The 23,368-nt window shown below is 40.6% G+C and overlaps 1 protein-coding gene across 2 annotated transcripts; it reads right to left on the minus strand.

The window, feature by feature from the left end:
- Positions 1–603: 603 nt before the first annotated feature.
- LOC139825366 (uncharacterized) lies at positions 604–22,061 on the minus strand. 2 transcript variants are annotated; one of them, XM_071798027.1, is made up of 13 exons: positions 21,388–22,061; positions 14,315–14,415; positions 10,153–10,282; positions 9,988–10,061; positions 9,621–9,878; positions 8,683–8,785; positions 8,135–8,265; positions 7,808–8,051; positions 7,658–7,725; positions 7,479–7,553; positions 7,091–7,345; positions 6,756–6,995; positions 604–6,370 (listed from the first exon to the last, which is right to left on the minus strand). In XM_071798027.1, exons 2-13 carry the CDS (start codon positions 14,412–14,414, stop codon positions 6,243–6,245), a joined length of 1,806 nt encoding a protein of 601 aa, XP_071654128.1. In that variant the 5' UTR covers position 14,415; positions 21,388–22,061; the 3' UTR covers positions 604–6,242. The 2 variants fall into 2 exon arrangements, with proteins under 2 accessions (XP_071654128.1, XP_071654129.1); XM_071798028.1 differs by lacking the exon at positions 21,388–22,061 and adding an exon at positions 16,480–16,964.
- Between the last annotated feature and the right edge of the window lie 1,307 nt (positions 22,062–23,368).

The following is a 23,368-nucleotide window of genomic DNA, read 5'->3' on the forward strand; positions in this document are numbered from 1 at the left end:
TCTTGCGTATATACAAGCATATCGAGTGTTGATTTGACACTTCTTTTTTTTCTGTGTACGCAGACGCGTATGAATGACGTTTGTTCCTTTGAAGTCTCGGTTTCTCGGTTACTCACATCGATGTAATGGCTCTACAATAGCCGTAAAAGTACGCAGTAAGACGTGAGCAGTAAACTATTGACCAACCACAATCGATTATTCTTGAATGCTAAAAATCCCATTAGTCAACAGCTTACTGTTTACGTCTTACTGCATACTGTTGCGGCTATTGTAGACGAGCCATAAAGACTGCATGAACACACTCTTCCGTCGTTCACTAAATAAAATAAATTCAAATTAATCTTATACATTCGAAAGAAAAAGAAACTCAATAGAAGAATCTAACAAACGAAGAATCAGACATTGACACGACCGATATAATCGATGCCGACCTTTAATGGTTTAATATATTTCGAGCGTTTTGTGATACTAATTATAAGGCTATTCGATGAGAAATGCTAGCGATTATATGACGTGTAACGCTTATCGATTCGCGCAGTTAAAGTTAGAAGCATCGAAGAAGTAAAGGCAATAAAGTTGAGGCTTCGTCGAACAACACAGGTGTTGGCAATAATCTTTTTATTTATTAAGAAAAGTCTCCCTGTTATATTAGCGTCGTTGAGTAAGTACCGTGTCAGTTTCGCGCGAGGATAAACATATCTCGGCGTAGTTTGTGTTCTCGCATAATTCCGCACGCGCGTAGCAAAATAAATCGGATATCTTCTTTCTCTCTTTCTTCATTTTTTTCTTCTGTACGAAATTGTCGTTGCGGCGAGTCGCCTTCTGGACGAGTCGTTTATCCAAGGCGCTTTACAAGGATGCCGTCGTGTAAATATCGTACAATTAAATACATCGAGGATAAATAGGTCGTCGTTCCATATCCGTACGGGGGTATTTTTTTTTTTTTTTTAAGAGGCTTACATCCGAACGGGGAGCGTGACTAATGCTTGCAATTATATTAGAATGGCAAGAAAAGCCGCATTCACAAACCGCCTTACACGCTAATATTTATAATATAATTCATCACAGCAATAAACAAAATATACGTGTGCGCATGTGGATGTACAAAACTCGTGAGTTATCATCTCATGTCGACTCATATCTTTCTCCCTTTTTTTTTCTCTCTCTCTCTCTCTCGCTCTTTTTTCTCGCGCATCCGTCTTTCACGCGAGTGTTTCTCGACCACCGCGCAGTTGCTCGTTTCCACGCCTTACAAGTTACAGCTTACTTTAGAAGTATTAAAGTTACATCGTGTAATATCTGTTTCCGGAATTCAATACAGCCGCATCGACTACATGAGGGGGGAATATCATCGCGTTGTTCATGTTGTCGTGACGTTGAGGTGACAATTTAAATTCGTTAATATACGCACGCACGGTGTGTAGCAGTCGAATTTTGCCAAAGGAAATCGTGCACGAAGACGCTCTGGGATGGAAAGTAACCGACCGTTCATATACTTTTGTGATTCGCATAAGGCATTAGAAATTGTATATTTAAGACAGGGATACGCAACTCTGGCGGCCCGCGGGCCGGATCCGGCTTTCAATCCGGCCTGCGACGTCCAAGCTTGATCCGCAAAAAAATAAAAAATAAACTAAATTATTAGCGCATAGCGTCAAACTGTTTTATGTAACACGTGCATGGAAAGTGGCCCATTACGCACGCTACGCGTGCGTGATAGACCACTTTCCACGCACTTGCAACATAAAATAGGGTGTGCAAGCCGTGCGTAAAGATGAAAATTCACGGGTGCGGTGACCGCACTCGCCTTCGGCTCGTGCGTCAACTCCGCACCCGTGAATTTTCATCTTACAGCACTTGTTACACAAATAACTATTTTTACATTTATCAATGATGCGATATTGCGACTGGGGTCCTGAGGTTTCGAGAACGCACAAAACTTCTCATCAACCGCACTTGTTCGCGAATAAGTTACTAAAATCTCGATCTCAGCGATATTAATAAAAAAACATAAAAGAAAACAAAAAAAAGAAAAAAGTTAAAAAGGATTCGACTTTGCCTTACCTCCACGTGGTGATTTCTGGGTAATGCAAAGAAGGCAAAAAATATAAGTTCTAAATTTAGCTGCTGCGGCCCGCGGTATAACTACAAATTTCACATTTGGCCCGCCAAAAAATCTAGTTGCGTTTCCCTGATTTAAGGCATCGGTTGTCGTTTCTGTTTTCGCATTCAAACGCGCGTAAAGTAACAAGGCCTGTACTATATCGCAACTATCAGATCTCGCCTCAAAGTAACGTATAAAAACGATATACGTATAATATAATAGAGCACTAGTAACGCTGATAATATCGGTAATGACGCTAAAAATAATGGCGATGAACTAGGCGTCTAAAATCGAGAAATTGCTTTCTGCTTTCGGAGATGACGCTAACGATAACGCTACCTATAATGCAGTAGTTACAAAACCTACGTAAAATATATTCGTACATACGTATATGACTAACGTTTTCGCTTAGCGTGTGAGAGTTTCCGTGTGTGCGGGGGGGTAGGATATCGCGACAGGTCGTCCTATCTGTACAAAAATAAGAATCTGTCTTCGTTATTTAAATGCTCAAATATTTAATAATTCGAATCCATACACTTTCGCTCGTCAACAAATCTCCTGAATTCCGGAACAGTCCATTATTTAGAAAATATATGATATATACAGTAAAAAAATGCCTTTAGAGCTCAGCTTCGTTCGTTTTTCTTTTTTCTCTCTCTCTCTCTTTTGGCTGTCATCATTTGCGCCTAGATGTGATGGATATCACAGAGTTAATGGATGTAGATCCGACTAAAATGTAGTAATAGAATGTGTGTCCGCGTAGATATATGTTCCTCTACTCGCTGCCCTTTTTCTATATCGTTCCCTTTAATTACGCGAGCACGTGGCATAATGTATGCAAGTACGTGTCTGTGTGTGTACATATATACACACACACATGTATGATCAATAAAACTTTGTATATGTACATCTTTCGGTGTGTGTCGTTTGAGAAAAATATAAAACTATTGAGGTTCGCGTGATGGACCGTATTCTCGTTTCCCCTTCCCCGTTCGTGATATCGTTTAGGCTTATTACGCTATTATCTCTACTTGATACTCGAATCGGTACAAATTTCGTGGACGTACGCGTCTCAGGATGCGTTCTAGTTGATGCTCCCGAATGCTTTTGCCATCTACGCTTCCGCGAAGCTAGGCCGTTAGCCCTAACGTTGCCAAACGTTACGCGAAACAGACTAGCATCTTTAAATCTTAATGTTTTAGTCGCATTATTTCTCCAATCGAAGTGTTGGGAACAAAAGTCCATGGCATTTTAATAACGTTTAACTGCTATTAAAATGAGTATTCCGAAACATCAAATAAATCGCATCCTCGCGATGAAGTTCTTGCACCACCCGAGTCTGTATATTGAAGTACATTATACGGAATGTAGAGACACGATGATACACAAATAACGTTACTCTGGAGTCAATCGGCGGACCGTAAGTATCTTCATTAGTCGTTACGCTATCTTAATTCATGAAAATGTAGAAGAAAAAAAGCATGCGAAGTACACAAGTCCCAATCGCCAGTATTTGTACAGCGCGCACAGATCTCGCGCTAGAGATCACGCGCGTATCAGGCTGCCGAAAAAAATGTATCACCCGGTGTCCAGAGGAAATCCCCTCATCGTGACATACATATTCAGCGTGCATAAATCGAAACGTGCTAATACCGCGCATCCGAATTCGATACACACATCGAATTGTGTATATCATCGATGATGATAATGAGATGCGTGATCAATATCTATTCCGACATCCACTAACTCTATGCTAGAGATGCAAAAGCACTATTCACGCGCAACTAGTACAAGTCTTAATGCGTCCGCAGATGTACCACACTCGCTCGTTAAGCCCATCGAAAAGCTTTGTTATACCGCTTGATAACATTGATTAATGACATCGACCGATGTACAGTGTTATACAATAACTTTATAAACGTAACATTAATTTTTGTCTTTAATTTTCCTAAAAGCACATTCAAATTATTAATCTTCAAAAGCTACTAATTTTTAGAGCCGAGAGTAATTTTTGGTAATTTTTGAAGAAAAAGGAATTATGGGAAACTTATCTCTTCCCTGTTCTATGTAACTTTAAAAGATTGGCATATTTTAATAAAATAATTCCGTGTATCTCTTAACAAAGCTGAAAGGTTAAAACTTAAATTTTCCATGATGTGCCATCTCCGGTAAATTTCATATTCATAATTCATATAAATTAAAAAAAATTATAAGATATTTTTGATCAATCCGAGGATATACGGGTCAGTATGCTGCTGCTGCTGGGCCGCGTTATGCGAATCGTTACTCAAGATCGGAAAAATTATGTTGCCATCCAGGCGTAACTGATGCGACAGCAATTGTAATTGCCCTCGTAATTGCTGTGCGGAAATACTGACGAATGGCACTGACCGCTGTACGACCGTCACAGCGTCCTGCAGACTCACACCGTTTGATGAGGACGCCGATTAAATGGCGGCCGTAAACGGGGTAGGATGTATCTGGCTCTCGGGGGCTCTCTCATCCTCTGGCGTGACACCAACGAGCTGACGTGCCTACTTCTCTCCGACGGAATCCCGCGTACGTAGTGACCGCCGTTGTACTGCTCGACAATGAAATGTTCCGGGAAACTTTGAAGAAATTCCACTATATTGGAATAACCGAATTGACGATACGGTATACGGGTCTTCTCCTCATTATAATAGTCTCTCTCTAGAAGCGGTACAGATGTGGCGCCTTTCCGGGAGACCAATAACGCCAGGATAAGCTGGCGGATCTCGTCAAGTTTCTGGTTGTTCATCTTTGAAATCACTGGCAACGTATCTCTTCATGAAAATGAACAATTTCACGTGCCGAGTCTTCGCCCTGCCGCGGTTGCCGGTCGCGCTATCACCGTATATCCTCGGATCTCGATCTCAATCTGCTGATCTTTATCTTTGAATTTATTTTGGCTTACGAACTTATATGTATATAGCAATAACACGTAGCACGAGTGTCGTACTCTCGCGGATCTTCTACTGCGAGGCCGGTCTCGAGAATATACTTGAAAACGCACGCATTCCCAGTGACAAAATGCAATATCGTGAGCGGTATACTTGTTATACTCTTTTAGAAACAGTCTTTATACAATATCTCAATTATATTATGTACAATTGTATATATACTAGCTAAAAGAGATAAAACTATAATGTGCTATATATTACGTTAGATCCGAGTACGAATTCAACCTGTCGAACTGTTAATTACATAGCAATATCCCAATCTTTACTCGAAAATAATCCAATTGAAATCTCGATTACTTATACCCTGGTCGTATTTACAGTAGCGCGATGGTACTTAATAATGTACATGAGTCTTCGAGTTTAAATACTCAGAAGTGGTCGTGATTCGAGGCTGTCCCGTTAATTACATTATACACCTTCGTAATTTCAAAAGTATTATATTGGGACTAGGTAGTATTTCAAATACACGTATGTGGCGCGAATATTTAAGATACGAAATACTATTTCGTTATCTTACAGCCTGAAGCAGATTTTTTCAAGAATATCATTTGTATTTTTTTTTTAACCACATTTTTCAACAGTATTTTATATTTGAAATATATAGTTTTTATAGAATATTTTTGTATTTGAAATACATATCTATGGAGTCTTTGCCTAGTCCTGAATATATCTCGACTCTCTTTTGCATAAAAAATTAAATAAAAAACAAAATAAACAATAAAAAATGATCCACACGATTGTATTAATCGACAATTCAGACAGTACGTATATAGCTAATAAACGTTATATCGGAAATGCTAGTAATCTAGAGTTTGGTCACTCGTTTAGAATACTAGTCTGCGGTAATAAATTACAATAAGTATTGTATGTATAAAAAAATAATTTGCGAACGTGTATAAATCGTTCCATTTTCAATTGGGAACTATCGTAATCACTGATTTACGTAATTAGGCTTTCAACGAAATGGAAATTAATATTGTCGGTAATAGTTATTTAGCTGCACATTTCCCACCTCTTACTTACGTATTGACAGCTCATCGATCGGTCACAATAGCTATCAAACTGTTTGAGCTATATACACTTCCAGAAACACGCAATACCTGAGAATTCGTGCTGGAAATTACAGTACTTTGACAGTCTTACATAATAGCTGCAGATCATCTCGAAAGTAATACGCGTAGCGTATTAATAGCGGCATAAGCTGCTATATGTAAGATAAACAGAAGCTGCGACAACGATGGGGCAGATGCTGCGCTTGAAGCCTTCATTAAGTCCTCACACACTCCTGTAACAGAATGCAAATGTTGAATATTTATACCGTGCTTACTTAGCATGCATTTAAACCTAACATAGTGTAATACATCCTGAAACTAGGGCGAACTATGACAAAGTAATTATCTCGTTATGTCAACGATTATATGTTATTCTAATAAGATACTGTCCGCGATTATTTTAAATATTATTATTCGTCATCTAATTAGTTTTTGCAATATTAAACATCTTTTTCTATTTGTGATAGTATTTTCGTTGAATCACACCCAACATTATTACAAATGTATAAATTCTTATAACGAGCTTTTTCCTTTCCAATTTTCTTTATGCGAAATTATTTGTAATTTTTCGATTATTTTTAATTGCAAGAAAAGTGATATTTTCATCTACGTAATTACCTTGATTTGACAGTCTATACGTCCATTCATCCTTAGCTTCTCTTTGACAAGTACGCGATGGCCTCGATAGCCATAACTCTTTTTCCTGTGGCTTCTGCCTACCGCCTCTATCTCTAACGCCTTCGAGAAGCATGGAAAAACAGAACGTTTGTCCCGAACTGCCTGGAATTTCGGGATTCCGTTGCGACGCTATCGTATACCACATTCCTTTCTCTTCCCAGCTGCCGTGACAAAAATAGGCTGCCAAAATATATCGTGTTTTTAATTGCTTTTGATCTTTATATACGTCTTTTCTTATAAATTCTAAAAAATAACAAATGTTTATTCGTACTTACCAATCTTCTCATGTTCGCACGTGTTGCCAATTATTATTTCGGCTTGATCGGACGAAGTGCAGCCTACTTGAATATCCGTATTTCTGCATTCCACGTCCTCGATGTTGTCCTGCCAAGTCCGCCTCTTGGTCGTCCTCGACAGCTCGCTACGTTGCTGCCGTCTCGGTACAGCGGCTGACAACGCATGCGACTGAGCAAAATCCAGAATCTCGTATCGTCCTGAATTAGGACATCTTCTCTGATGCAAGTACGTGGCTGTAGAACGAAAATAAACATGATTTGCATACGTTTTTGCTGCTCGCCCACTAACCCGCGATACCATAACGAAGCGCACAGGTGTCCTATATCAATATTTATGAGCGACGACGCAACATGGATTAGCACTTACTTATTAAGGTCGTATACGGCATCGTGGAGGGATCCGAGATTGAGCACGCCTCCTCTGGCATAATCGCTTTTTGATCTGCAATAAGAGAAGAAGAAAAACCGTTTCATATGTATTGCGTAAACGAAAATCTGCTGTTTTGTTGCGTCGGTTTTTAATGCCGCGCACCAAAGTGTACTCACCTGACTGCTGTATCTCGATGATATGACTGTCTCTTTTGTGAAATATCATGCAAACATAACCAATGTCGCTGCAATCATAAGTAAGAATAGATTCCAACAACTGTGATGTACATACACTATAAATCACAAGAGACTTGAGAAATCACTCACCAGCCACTGGTGACATGAGCAACCAGTTTCACTTTGTTATCGTTCGGGTATACCTTCTCCAAATTGTGACAAACGATTTTTTCCTCGTGGATGGTTTCGCCGTCAGTATTCTGCGCTTGCATCTTTACTCTCAGTGTGGCGTTCTTGTTTGTAAAGTGATAGCTTTTCGTGCCATTGAGAGAGTGCCAGTCATGGTGTTGAGTTACCCAGGCCGGATATTTGCATCTACTGTGCTCTTTGTCGACTGTTAACAAAAGGAATAATGCGTAAATACAAAAGATGACATATCATTTTTGATCTTGAAAGACATTTTGTTCGAACAATTACCTTTAATAAGTTTTATGGTGGGTGAACCTTCAGAAACTGTGGTTAGGCCGTTGCAAGTCGGGTCGCCGGACTGTGCAAGTAAATAAATCATCTTCCCCTGATGATGAGACTTTTCTTCGTATAGGAAACACCTATCGAACGGAAAACATTATTCGACAATGCTCTTGAATTTTTCAACAATTTTTGTTATTTTTTTCGTTTGTTAGTTGTCGCGTTTCCATCAACGTACATATATCTATATACATATACGCTTCATGGAGAGGACAGGAAGCTATAATAATGATAATGACGGTAATGTGAAAGATGACAAATGAGCGGTTAACCATCTTTTCACCTTACCAAGTCCCCGACTAGTCTTTTTACGCCATATAAACACCACGATACGAAATGTGACATGCCGAAACCGCAATGCACGAACATCTGGTGTACAGGTGCAATGGACGTAAATAACCAACTTGATGCGCGCATTATAAGCAACAAAATCGCAACAAAAGCCGTTGCCGTCACGGACTTTGAATAATACGTTATATTGAAATAACATGTTTCACCTGTAAGTTTTTCCGTCACCCAATGCGCTCCTCTCTTTCAAGGTTCCCACAAGATATTTATTTCGACCATCGTTCCAAATGGCAAGGCATTGTAACTCCTCGGCTGCAAATAATCAAATATACAAAAACTTTATATGTATATTTTATTTAAAGAACCAAAATAATTTAAGATAGTATAAAATATATATTTTATATATATTTTAAATACATATATCTTCGAATATTTAATTATATATAGATTTTAATTATTTTAGTAGAGAACATAATAAAAATGTTATTGTTCGTATCGCGTAAAACTAAAACATGTATATAAAATCTATAACAGAGTCAAATTAATATAAATTAAATCAAGTATTGTTTTATGGACGTTACTTTTACAATAATACACACTTATCAAAATTAAGAAAAACGCTCTCAATATAAACAATCACTTAGTAATAAGGCAAATACGAAAATTAGACCTAAACGTCTAATTTTTAGACCTCATTCTTTTTTTGTATTTATTCGAGTTTATTACGGCATTATGGTTGTCGCACGGTCACTACATATGCGTTTCTCACAACTTGTTCCAAAATCTTAAATTTATTTATGTATCACACTGACGAGGGTCTAAAAGTTAGCGTCTGTATTTTGTATGTTCGTATTAAAGATTTAATTTTTATATTGTATATATATATACTCACTTTTTAATACCAGCGTTTCGTTCTTATTTGCCTTATTATTAATTAATACACATTCATATTTTTACTCGTGATTCTATTAAACTCTAGATAACTGCAACATTAATTGTGAATGTTACTCGCAATCGAAAGGAGTGAAGTTGAAACAGTAAGTTGAAGTATTTCATACACGTGCTGTAGAAGTACGACAGTGATACATTAAGCATGGCAAACTAAGTCGATTCAACGCGGACAATATTTTTACGACGGTCAACTTACTGTTGCTCTCGGTCCCCGTAACGTCGGGACAGGCCTGGTACTTGAGGAGGAGCTTGCTCTCGTCGGTGCACTTCTCCGCGAGACTTATAGGCATAACACACTCGCCGTAACCCCGATTGTACGTGAATGTGAACGACGCCCCGCTGAATGGGCAAGATATCGGTTTCGAGTTCACACGGAACATCGAATAGAGCGGATCGTCCGAGGAAATCATCGTGCACATCTCTTCCAAACTCTTTCGCTCCAGGCTGCACCAACCTGAGAAAATAATTGTCGGGTCAGCTTCTAACGAAGTCCCTTCTTGAATCGCGCTCAAAATTTTATACTCAATCCTCAACATTGGTGAATTCAGATATAACGAACGTACCTTCGCGATACTGAATGACATTCTCATGGCGTCCGTTGATGATCATACAATGAAAACAATTTTCGCCACTGAAACTATAAGTAATAAAATTTTCATTATCAATCACAAATCGAGTGGATCACGATGATTTAACATCCCTTTCGATTTAGACGAGCAGATACTTACTAAACGACGTATTTGTCGTCTGTCCTTTCGATGCATGCTCGCTCCCCGAGAACGGTCGTGTTTATAAAGACTGAAGGCTTTCCATACTGATACCATTCTCCCGACCAACTCGATGGAAACTCGCAAGATCCTGAAACGTAAGGAACCTCTTAATACACTTTGCAAGGACAAGTATCCTAATTTGAAAAAAATGAGTTCTAATGTATCCTAGTTAATAATTTCCACGCAGTTACAAATCAAACCATCGATAGGATGCAGATTGCGCTCAATCTTGATGATGGATTTTTTTTATTAATGGAAAATTTGTAATCAAAATCGTATTCTTCTCAGCGAAAGAAGATTTCAGATCTAAACATATGATATTTCTAAAATAAGTGCGCTTTACACGTTAAAATTCTACTAAACTAAAAGAATTAATTAAATAAAAATTGAAAAATAAGTTTTTATGTTGTAGCACATATCATCTTTCTATATTGTTTATTGTTTATCAAAATATTGTACATTTTATTATAATGTAAATCTCATGAGTTTGAAGTGTATCGCTGGATCACTGTCTATATATAAGAGATGTCTGTTAAAAAGTCAGTGAATCACTGTCTACCTATAAGATAAAAGATAAAGGTCTCGCTGCCGAGTTTTATTATATTTTGTTCTATTTTCGTCACAAGATACATTATAAATTGTAAAAACAGCCCGATCGTCGGCTCATTCGTTAAAAGGATTCTTATTCGACAAAAGGAGATCAGTTCCTCTTTTAATCAAGGTCTACATTCATTCAGGTGAAGAATCCGAAAGCGAAGGCTCGCCTGATTGGGAGAATTAAGAGGCTCCACGTGGTCGGGGGCTTTCATTAAGTGGCGCGGACGATTAGAAAATTGCTATCGGGCCCAATACAACACGATTACTGCGGTCGGGGCGTGAGAGCCAGGATGAAGAAAGGGGACGGCGCGGCGCGGCGCGGCGCGTCGCGTTGCGTGTGCGTGGCGAAGCCGACGAGCAATGCTCGGAACGCGCGAGTTGGAGAAAAAAAAGAGGAAAAAAAAAGTTAACGACACGCGGGCCGCGTTACCCGTCATTTTCCCAGCCTTCGTCGCCTGTTTATCTTAGTCACCGGCCGCCAAGCGACGCTATTTAGCGAGTTCTAATGAAAAGTTGCCAGACAGGACGAGAATGCTCTAGCGGAAAGTTTTCAGACGTACGTGGCAGAAATGGAGCAGACTCGCGGTGTGGATGATCGAATGTCTTCGTTCCGTGGGTTATAAATGAAAGGCAAAAGAATATCACATTAAACTTTTCAAATTTAATCCGTTGAGACAATTTCGTCTCGATAAAGCCAATCTTTATTTTCCAGAATATCTTGGCAAAATAAACGACACGTGATAAAACGACTCGCATGATGATGATAAATTATAGAGATCAATCAATCATATCTAGCTTCAAAAACGCGGAATATAAATATAAAGTAAACGTCAATATCAACGTGACTTTCGCGAATGAATAATTTTGTAAAATGGAATTTATTAAGTTGTTCGTATAGGGGAGGATCCTTATAAAATATTCTTATGAACCGTGGTCCCCCGAGGTTGAGCGATAAAACGTTCTTGGACGAAGGGTTAAGGTCCGAATGAGTTCTCTCGACAGTGCGTATATATTTACGCGGTTCGCGATGTTTAGTGCGTTCGATCGAACCGTGCGTACATTTCGGGGTGGTTGCTTGCTCGGCGGCGCGAGCGATGGCGAACGTCAGAAATAGCCGGGAAGAGAGGGCGGAGGAACGGAGAGGGTGCGCGAAGGGAAATGGGATACACACGCGACAGCGTCTACGGGGTGTGCCATTGCAGAACCGATCCATGCCTTTAATATTAATGACGGGCACGTCGACGAAAATGGAGTCGGTGTTTCCCGAGGGGGATGTTTCGTAGGAGGCCGTTACCCGTAACAATCGACATAAGTCATCTCTAATTAGAGTTCTAAAGTGTGTTCAGACGCCAAGAGAGCAACGGTTGCCCGAACCGCTCCAAATAAACATTCAACTATTGCCGATTGCTCGGCTCCTCAGTTCGCGGGAAGAAGAGAGCAGGCCTTCGGTAGATCGCTCGCAACTCGTATAGATCGTTTGTAACTCGGAAGTTATCACCCCTTACGCGATTTAACTCTGTTAACTCGACGGGGGGGTTCTCGGACACCTTGTATGCTAAACGGTACGCGCACGTGCACCGCGCGCGAACCGAGCAGCCAGCAACGTGGAAGTCGTGGAACGCTGGCACAAGCGAAAAAGAGGAAAGGCGAGGAAGACCGTCGACCGTTTTAGACACGCATCTTTCGTCGAAGGAACATCATTTATCTCGACGTGGTCGGGAGAGAGGGAAGAGAGGGTGGTGTCTTGTCTCTTTCTTCTCGTTTCTCTCGTTCTTTCTCTCTCACTGTCGCGATCGTCTTCGGCGACGAGAAGAAGCGGCGACAGATATCGCAGGCGCGCGGACAGCCGCTCGACAGGCGGCGGCGGCGGTTTTGTGCGTCTCTGCTCTTTAACAGCTCTTTTTGAGAGAGGGCCCGCGGGCAAGGCGCGAGAAGCCGTAGGAAAGCAGGGGAAGACCACTCGTTAACGAGCTAACGAGCGCGCGAGTACGTCCGCGCGACGCGAACGAGTCTCGCGCGGAGTCTCTTGCGCGCTAAGAGCCCGAGACTCGAATGGAGACGCCTGAGACACACGGAGGAAACCCAAGAAGACGACTTAACCCGGGGAAACATGACGAATGGGCTTCCTCGTAGCGGAAATGGAGTGTCCAAGTCCGCATTTAAATATATTCCTTTTATACAATGTGTTAAATACACTTCTCGTGCACGTGTGGGCAACGGTTTCTTTGTGAGACCGAGATGACTACCCCTTAACGAGAGTGTCGAGACGCGTTCCCGAACTGCGACACGTTATTAAGGAAAAGAGGGGGATTTTTTTGCGCGTCGCTTTTCTCGACGACAAATAACGCAAACCTATTTTTCGATTAGTTTTGACTCGGGAACGGGCGCCTAGGGTGATTTTTATATCCCAGTATCGAAAAAATAAGGTTCACGTCACAGTTATATTTTAATGTACTTCTTTCGTTTAAATTTTTTTGTTTTTTCCTTACTTTTTTCAGAAAATGTTGATTAAATCTATGTACATATTGTTCTCAGATACTAGTAAATTACAGAATAATGAAAAATATGCAATATGTACCTAATTAATAACAATGACTTTTAATACATTGGGGTGTAAAAATCACCAAGTGACCATTTATGAAAAAAAAAAATCAGCCCGTTCCCGGGTTAATATAACTTTACCTTGATAAATTCTTAAAACGTAATTATAATAGATATCATTTAATCTCGAAATTTTACAAGTTGATAAAATAACAAAAGACCGTCTGTCCGTTGAAACGCCGAATTAAATTCTGGCAGGAAATAAATTATTTCGCTCTTAAACGAAAAAATACTTCCCCATTCATCAAATGCGTTTATTTCTGAATATCGCGAAATTTCTCATGACATTTTTACGCAGGCAGAATTAATAAAAACATTCCAATGATTAATATTTCATATATATTTTTTAAATCATATCAGAAAGGCAATAGAAATATAAGCAATAAAGCGTGCGAATTCCGAGTTAATATGAATTTATTTCGGAGCGCAGCTCCGTAATAATTGTCCAAATAACTTTCGTGAATTTCACGAGGTTTCAGTATTTATCTTTGATCGAGTTTTTGACACAGCACTGAAAGAGAACTAAAGTAGTAAAGTGGATGTTATTCTAATCGCGATCCTTAGAGTAACGTTATCAATAGGTGCTACATGTCATCGCGCTGACTTGATGACTTCACTCGATAATACCGCACTTAACGTCGTTGCAACAGATCTTTACGAGCACAGAAGCCTTTAACATTCTTTAAAGTGACAGTAAACATCACGATACATCGGTGTGCGAGGTGAAGACGATAAAGTGACGTCGTCCAAGGGCGCTCATATGAACGAATAGACGTAATTATTTGCTGTTCCCTCATTGTTCGCGCATTATCAAAGACGGTGAGCGCGTATACGCGCCGTACACCCGCTCGCTCGACAATCGCGCGCCTTATATATGTATTTGCACGCAGACAAACTCCCAACTCGTTCGTAGGTGACTCACCGTTTGCAGAGGGTAAATCGACCAATGGTAGTATCAACAGCACCAACACCGACACTGGGGCGAATATCCCTTTTCGGCGCGGGAATGCCAGTTCCTGCATCCTGGAAAATATATACGCACATTTTCATTATACATTGACGTTAAATTATGCACGGCGGTTTGTACGCGAATTTCTGACGCGGGCGGGCGTGTTGCCGAGACGTCTTATTTTTCCTATTAAAAAAAAATGGGAGCTGTGAGTTATTGAGTATAATTGTAAATGACAGTCTAATATCTTTTACTTATTTGAGACGTCAGATGTTTAAACTCAAACCCATTGTTATACTGCATTACTGTATAACATCGTAAAATTATTAAATGTAATGTTATGTTGCAATTGATTCAATCAATCACTTTCCTTATTCGCCATGAAAAATAATTCGTTCGCGAAAAAGTGTTTGATTTAAACGGAATGTGTGAATGCTATTGTGTGTTAAATAATCCTGAAACACGAGGGGAAAACATGAATTGTAATTTCCTTTCTGCTTAATATTTGTCTGCATTTGATCAAACAACGATATGTTAGAATTTTTTTCAATTATTTGTTTTACGAGTTGTTATGACATATCTATAACTTATGTGCAATACAATGCGATACAGATATCCCCCGCTTTTCGAAAGATTGCTTTACGCCACTTCGCTTTTACGAAAGACTTACATTAGTATGATTAGTATCTATTTTCGTGAAATCCAAAGAGGGAAAAAAATTATTACCATGGTAATTGCTTCGTCGCTTTACGTCATTTCGGTCTAAAAAAAGTCTCATAGAAACGCTCTATTTTCGGATATAGCGGGACAAACGACAAACCTATGTTATTTAAATGATATTTAAGAAGTGGGAGATAATCCGACGTGGTAATAACTGCGAGTGACATCGCGCGAGTATTAAAAGTAGATCGGTATACGTAAGTAGCACGAACCACGTGTCTTCGTGACGATAAAGCACGAAGCGCGAACAGTGGGGATGGAAAAAGGTGATAGATAACCCGGAGTGTGGAACAGATAAGATAAGATAAGTAGATTAGGTTTATTTACCTCGAAGCAAATGCCTTTTAGAAAAGAAAGAGAAACTAAAAGTAACACGTAGACAGTGTACGTCGGAACAGTTATTGATCGAACAGTGAGATAATAACAAAAAATAAATATAAATATATGATAAAAATAATAGAATACATATAAAATAATAAATAGAAAATATACAATGAAAATAAAATAAATAGAATATATGAGAAAACAAAAATCGTGAAAATAAACATAAATCTAGAAGAATAAATATCCTGAATTGACAAACGAATAGATAAAGAGAAAAATCAAAGTTTTAGTAAGGTAAAGTTTTATTATTCGAAACGAGTGCTCTCTAAAGGGATAATTAAGTTTCCGCGTGCGCGATTAATGAACTCAGTGTTTGATATATTGATTTCATAGCGCAGCTCTTCTGGATTATTCCGCGCGCGCATCATATTTCATTCATTTCATTAAACTTGCTGAGATACGATTTGCCTGGTTTAATCAATTCCTTTGGAATAAGGTCAAAATCCCCTATACGCGCTATATACCTAAATCTATATTTCAAATTCGCGGAATAACGTCGATTATTTCGGCGTTAAAAAATTAATGACATCAGGACGCGACGCCGACGCGTGGAAAGTGTCGCTGCGCAACGTGCTACATCACTGCTATATCGTAAATGAATCATGTGCTCGATAAAATCAATATGTCGAAAACGGAACGACCACTACCAGTCGCTTTCCGTGAATTAAAGAGACATGTGTCGTGCGGCGTGCATACATTTCCTCTCGTGTAATTGTTTTCGTTCCACGGTTTGGGAAATCTCCCTTACGTCCCGTCGCCGGGGAAAGCTATGGCTACGTCACGCTATACTCATGGGTATCGGAACTTAATCAATTGTCGGGCAAGATCGATACGTTGAAACGAGAACAACTAATCCCGTTCTGTGACTTGCAGATTAAAGTTCCTATTGCTGAACAGAAACATTCTCGGAATTAAAAAAAAAAGCTGCAATATGGTAGATCTAAGAAACTCAAAGATTTCTTCATACAATAAACTTGTAATCTCGCAAAGATACGCACGAGAAAAATAAACACGTTAATTGCCTTGAAAATCACCTGCGAGCGTGCTCGATTTTTAATTTCCGTCGCCCCAAGATGCGTAATCGATGATATAACGTAAAAACCACCAATTAGTCACCCTCTCACTGTAACATATGTACATCCACATGCACGCACTACACTCCGAGATCCAGCGAAACACGATAGGGCAACGACTGTCCCGTAAAAAAGCCGAACATATCGTTATATCCGTATATTTCCTCTCTGCGTTCCGATGGTCCACGAAGGGTCGGAGATTCACCTCACGGTTCGCCAGCGAGGAAAGTCGGCTGTAGCCGCGCTATCTCGTATGGATAATCGAGAAGAGGGCAACCGAAACGCTCGCGCGCGAAGATATCCCTTACCCACGTTCGCGGGTCCGGAAGCGAAAATCCGGAGCGGAAAAAGGGGAGCGACGACGCGACGAAAACGCGAGATGCACCACCGCACTACCGTCGATCGCGCCGGAATGGAAACGACGACGAGTCGCGGGTCGCTGTCGGCGATCCGTCGGCTATAGGTATACGATCAACAACATCCCGGCGCTAGAGCTCCGAGGCGCGACGCCGCGCCGAGCGTCCACGTACGTATCGCCACGTGAATGGAAAGAACGGCGGTTGCATTATTTAACAAGGTACACGTGTACCGCTCTGCTTTGTTACGCCGCGGCAGCGATGTGACACGACTCTTCCTCCGCTTATCCCGCGCCGCGTTCGAGATGTCATCGTGAGGCGTCATCGTAGCCCATATTTGCACGCGTGCGTTTTTTTTTTTTTTTTACGCGCTATTGTTCACGCAGTATCGATCTATTCCGTGGCATTCCACGTAGGGGAGTGTCGAGCGAGCGATTTCGCAACTCGCACCTTTCCATCTCGCGCTTCCCAACGCGCAAGTATAACTCTTCTCCGTTATTCAAACCGAACCCGAAAGAAGTCGATTGGAGAGCATTATTTACCGCGACAATTTAAATTTAACTTGTTTCTCATGATACAGTAAAGAAATTATTTTTATTCTGGAGAGAATAAGGAAAATATTGGATTTTTAAACGCTTTCAGAAATAAGGTCGGTCAAATACTTTTGCAAAAACGGGTCACAAAGAAAGTTAATTTTCGTTAAGATGACATTTAACGTCTATCGGCGCGAACGACGCATTCTACTTTCCGTTTTCTCAAAAGTTCCATTCGCGAAACTCTTTAAATTACAATACTGTCCTTTCGGTATTGAATTATTCCGTAACTACCGGTGTCTCAACATCGAAGCGATCGCCATTATTCTTGAGCCCTAAAGCGACCGCGGCTAAAACGACATTCGATAGCGGTGGGAGAACCTGTATTACAGGTAGGACTATAATTCTGAAAGGGACAACGAATCGCTAACCATAGTTATTTCAACTTGAGCTATCAGCATGATTGAGCACTTGTATTAACAACGCGCGGGAGACTTATTTACAAACGGACAAATTCCACTTTCTTCCTCAAATGTTATCGCGTGCAACAGATACGTGGGTCGTCGTGTTGTAATCAGATTTTTCGAAATAGAGCTATTTCCGTCAATTGGAAGAATCGTCAATATAATGATCCACGATAAACCCGCATATATCTTTGCGCATAAAACGAATCGACAAAACTGTAAGTTGGAGAATTATATCAGTTTACTGTTAAATTCAAAAGCGTTGCGACCGATATATATATATATATATATATATATATATATATATATGTATATTTGAGGCAGTAATTATAAGTATTTAATATTTAAGTATTTTAGCATGATTTTATAACTGCAAGTGTCTCGAGAGTTAGAATTAATGCGTATTCGTCGCGAATGGATATTGCATAGTATATGATAATGTTAGATCTCTCGCGAGACGCGCGTTTCGCGATGCGCGCGAGCATACCTAAGTATACGCGGATCGTTTTCTTCTGTCGGCGAGGAGACACTCACACGTTGAACTATTATATTTATCTTAAATGCGATCCGATTATTGATCTGTAAGGTTGCCGCGGCTAAGCGCTGAATAAATAAAGAGTAAAGTAAATAAATGCCAGACGAGCTACTCCAGTTTCTTTACTGACGTAATACTCATGATTATCTCAGGTATAGAATATCATCCGTTCCCCCTTTATCACGCTGATTCACGGCCGTGGCTCGCATCGGCGTGACGGTGGAGTTCAGCGAGTCTTGTGCGTCCAGGATGACGAACGAGGCGGTTTGGCTCGCGTTGTCCGAAAAAGTAAACGTTACTTCTTCGTTAAAATGATTCTGCCGCGGTCGCTGCCGACTAATGCACGCCTTTATTGCTCGATTTATGCTACGAATCGTGCTTTTGAGTATTCTAGGAATAACAGCGATGAGAGATCATTTATCATATATCAATTTGTGGCCCCCCCCTAGTCACGGTCGCATTAGATTCCAATTAGGGTACGATCGATGATGATCTTTGACATTCAAAATTTTATGTAACGTTGCTATTCGCGTACATACTAGATTATTGATAGAAATAATAATTACACGATACAATTTAACTAATTGGATAATTCAAACATTGATGATAGAAATTATAATATAAATAAATTAATTAAATTGAACAATAATCGCAATAATAAATTATAGTTATAACAATAGTATGTAATAACGAGCTTGCGAGACAACGGAATGCGTTTTTAGGAAAATATTTATTGAAATACATTTATAAAAAATTTTTTTTGCTGCTGTGTAACGATTAATTTCGCTACTTCGCAGACATATAATTATAATGGTGTTGATTATAAATTTCGTGGAAAGTCACGCCGACTGTATCTTACACCGAATATTAAATCCGAAGACTTGCATACAGAGTGATAAAACACGCCCGCATCAGAATTAGTCATAATACATCTCGGCAGACATAATAAAAAAAAGAAAACAAGATATTGCAGGACGAGGCTGCTCGATCTCAGGTACCTCCAGGTACCCTGAGAATGACTCAGGAACAGGTCGGGAAGGGAAAACTGTCGACTACTACTCGAAACGGGACAAAAGGCAACCGCGAAGTCGAGCCGGTTGCACCAACGTCGGTTAGCCTTTAATCTCTCCTCTGTATCTTTATTATAGTTTGCGATTGTGTACGATGAGAAGGATTTGTGTGTAATAGGGGGAAAGAGGATATCGTTGGCCGATTGAATAGCCAATCAAAGCGATCGATACAGCCGATCAACCCCATGGGACGCTTGTACTTTACGACATTAAATCTGCTCCTCTTAGTTACAATTTAGCACCTTTCTTGTTCTTTCGCTTAAGGTACGAATGTATATGTCTGTTCTATAGAGAGAAAGTTGAGGAAAAAAGGTGCTGATGAAAAAACCAAGTCTATTAATCAATAGGATTAATAATTAATAGTCTCCGATCAATTCGGAGTAGATATTTTCTTATGAGAATGTCAAGGTACGAATAATAATTTTGTGTTTGAGATTGTGTTAGAAAAATCTAAGGAACTGATTAATTCGAATTGATTTATAAAAGTGATAAAATCTTATTTCTCTTTGTTTCAACGATGTTATGAGGTTTTGTTGCAAAGATATTTAGCAGATATAAAATGTTTTATTAATCTAGTCTAGAGAATCTATAAGATATATGCGTTCTTTACACGTGCCTAGAATTTTTTCTTCCCAATTATTGCCTTTTTTTACTCAACTTTGATGAACTTCTCTACTCTTTCGGTGAAAATTTAATTAGATTATTTTTCTAGCAACACATTTCATATTTGTTAAATATCTTTGCGACGAAACTTCATAATGCAACATTGTAGAAATAAAAAGAAGTAAAATTTCATCATCTATTCTTATAAATTAATTCGTATTAATTAGTTTCTTAGATTTTTCAATCATCTCAAGCTCGAAATTATTATTCAAAACTTGACTTGGGAAAATATCAACTCCGAATCAGATCCGAGACTGTAAAACAACCTATGGAAAATCCGAGAGACGCACTTGCTTCACTTACAATGGCGGAAAATGTAAATGCAACTAAAGGACTTATTGTTATTAGAGTTACTAACTAAGAGTTATTAACTCTAACATGTACAGCAACGAGATTTAATTATCACACGTTTCTTATTGTAAAAGTACTAATTGTGCCAAAGTTACATTACACTAACGATAAATTATTTCTCAGCAGCTGTTTAGGAATAGTCCCATTGTGTTTTCACAACAATAATACTAAAGTGTTAAATTTATAAAGCTCTTACATAGAAACCTGCATTCCCAGAATCACTGCGCGGTGCGCCTCTCGAACAAAGATTGAATTCAATCCACCACACACACTCTCTCTAAGGCGTCTAAGGGTTATCCCTCAGCAGTCTGACCGAACTTTCTTTCATTGTCCACATTTATAGGTAGGACTGTAACGACGATCGCAAATTCGCTAAGTCAGCAGGGTTGACCGTCGGCTTTGAATTCTCTCATTTTTTTTTTGCCCTTTCTCGAGGCTATAGCTAAAGCTTCCCACGCAGAGAAGGCCCAGGGATCCGACTAAAAAAACATTCCCAAAAATATAATCTTTCTAACCGGATTTTCTTTCTAACGGGCCTTTCTAACGGATTTCCGTTCTTTCGTGCCCTTTACAAAAACGTAAAATATAGCATCCTCGTTTCAGCGTTATATAGCACGCAAAACGCAGGAAGGCGCAAGCTAATTAAAACGGAACCATCAAAAGGGATAACGATCGAGGAGAGGGCGGGCGGACGTCGTCGCGAGCAGAGGCCTCGAGGGCTATACGAGGGGCCGATCGACGCGATCGTCGCCGACCTTGACTCGGCTCGATCTCGCGATACTCCCACGGCGGGGAGTAAACTCATTGTCAGTAAAACCGGGAGGCGCGGAGACGAGGAGACTCCGCGCGCGCTCCGGTTTACCGAGAAGGAAACAAAATCCACAACTGTCGACTAACCTTCACGCTGGCTAATATCCGTCACCGTGGCGAAGACAGCACCCCGTGGAAGCAATCACATGATGCACTAACAACGGACGCGCAACACGGCCGCACCGCCACCGGGTTGAATCCGTCGACGGGGCATCGGTCGGGAGTACGCCGCCGCGCGATCCGTATCGGTCTCGGCACGAAAGTGACAGCAGCAGAAGGGAACGTCGTGCAGGACGATCCTTCGCGAGCGGCCAGGGCGCTTCTGTCTCCCTCTCTCCCTTTCTCTCTCTCTCGCTCCTTTCGTCTCGCTCCCGCCCTTCCGACAAGGTGTCCCGACGGCGTCGAGGTGCACGGGACCGTAACGAGGCGATCTCGCGAATGCGGCGAACGCGAACACGGCGAACGCGAAACGCGACGACACACCAGGCACACGCGGGCGCGGGGGGAAAGAAGGGGGCGGGGAAGGGGAACGCCTGTCGCGATCCCGCGACGGCCTGCGTCTCGGCGATCTCGAGAGCGCGAGCGGACGAGCGGGTTCGGTGACACCACCACGATAGTAGTACGCCCGTGCGTCGCTGCGTCGTCGTCGTCGTCGTCGACGTCGTCTCCGGCGGCGTCGGCGGCGGCGGAGCGGAGTGGCGGCGGCACACAGCGCGAGGCAGGCCAACAATGGCGGCGTATGACGTGCGCGGACTGCGCGGAGTGCGCGCGGACGTGAGGGCGGGAGGGGACGAGCGGCGCCGCTAGATGTCGCGACTAGGCGGCGAGATTGGTCCGGTAACAATGGTAACTGGTAACTCGTAAACGCTGCGCTTCCCTCTCGGAGGAGCACACGAATGAGTTATTACGGCGTGCCCTTCTTCGTCCTTTCTGCCTATTCGGAGCCAATCAAACGGAGGAATAGGGCCTGCGCGCCTCCCGAGATTCCTGGGCCAATTTTTCGCCAATGGCGAATATCCTGAAAGAGACCGCCTCCTCTGTCTTTTTGGCAAATTTGCGAAACGTCCCCCCCCCTTTTTGCGGAAACCGTTTTGTCTCCCTAGGAATCTGCGGCTTCTTTTGCTTTCCTTTATCTCCGGTACTTTACGACTCTCGTTTCGGAAAATAGGAACCTTTTTTTAGAACTCCGAAACGAGCGTCGTTTGTTAATTGCATCGCGGTCTCACGTCCGTCGCCTCGTTTAAATCACGAATTCGAACCGCAAAACGGCAAAACGGGACGTTCTTTATTGGAGCGATAAATTAAAGGGAGGCGCGCGTTTTTGGAGTACCGACGCGTCCGGACACCTCGCTTCGGAGCCGTTCCGTGCGCGTCGAGAGGGCGGCAGCGGAAAAGGCAAACCGGGCAAACTTCGAATCCGAACTCCGAAGACACTTGATATACTCGTATTACACTTGCGTATCAACCCGAGACTCGCATATAGATGCGCTCTGTTATCTACTTCATATTATTGTGAAACACGAGACAATATTATCAATAATGCGTCAATCAATGCGATCAATAAATGATCAAAATTTATATAATATTATTGTCTTTTATTATATTTACGTTATATCCTTACAGTCAATAGTTCATAATCGATTTAAAGCTTTAATGGATATAAAATGCTAGTTTAAGTCATCTACTTCATGTTATTATTAAACAGAGATAATGTTATGCGTCAATAAATGATCAAAATTTATATAATATTAGTCTTTTATTATATATTTACGTTATATCCTTACAGTCAATAGTTCATAATCGATTTAAAGCTTTAATGGATATAAAAAATGCTAGTTTAAGTCATCTACTTCATGTTATTATTAAACAGAGATAATGTTATGCGTCAATAATGATAAAGAATTTATATTACATGTATCTTGTATTGTACACAGAAAAAAAAGAATATTCTTGATTTGAAAATATATATCTTTAGTTTCAACGTGGAGATCTTGAAATGAGATTATATTGCGTTAAACGAAGAAAACTTGCTTGAATGATTTTATATATAATTCAACCAAGAAAAGAA

The sequence above is a fragment of the Temnothorax longispinosus genome, chromosome 2, assembly GCF_030848805.1.
Source record: "Temnothorax longispinosus isolate EJ_2023e chromosome 2, Tlon_JGU_v1, whole genome shotgun sequence".
Lineage (NCBI taxonomy): Eukaryota > Metazoa > Arthropoda > Insecta > Hymenoptera > Formicidae > Temnothorax > Temnothorax longispinosus.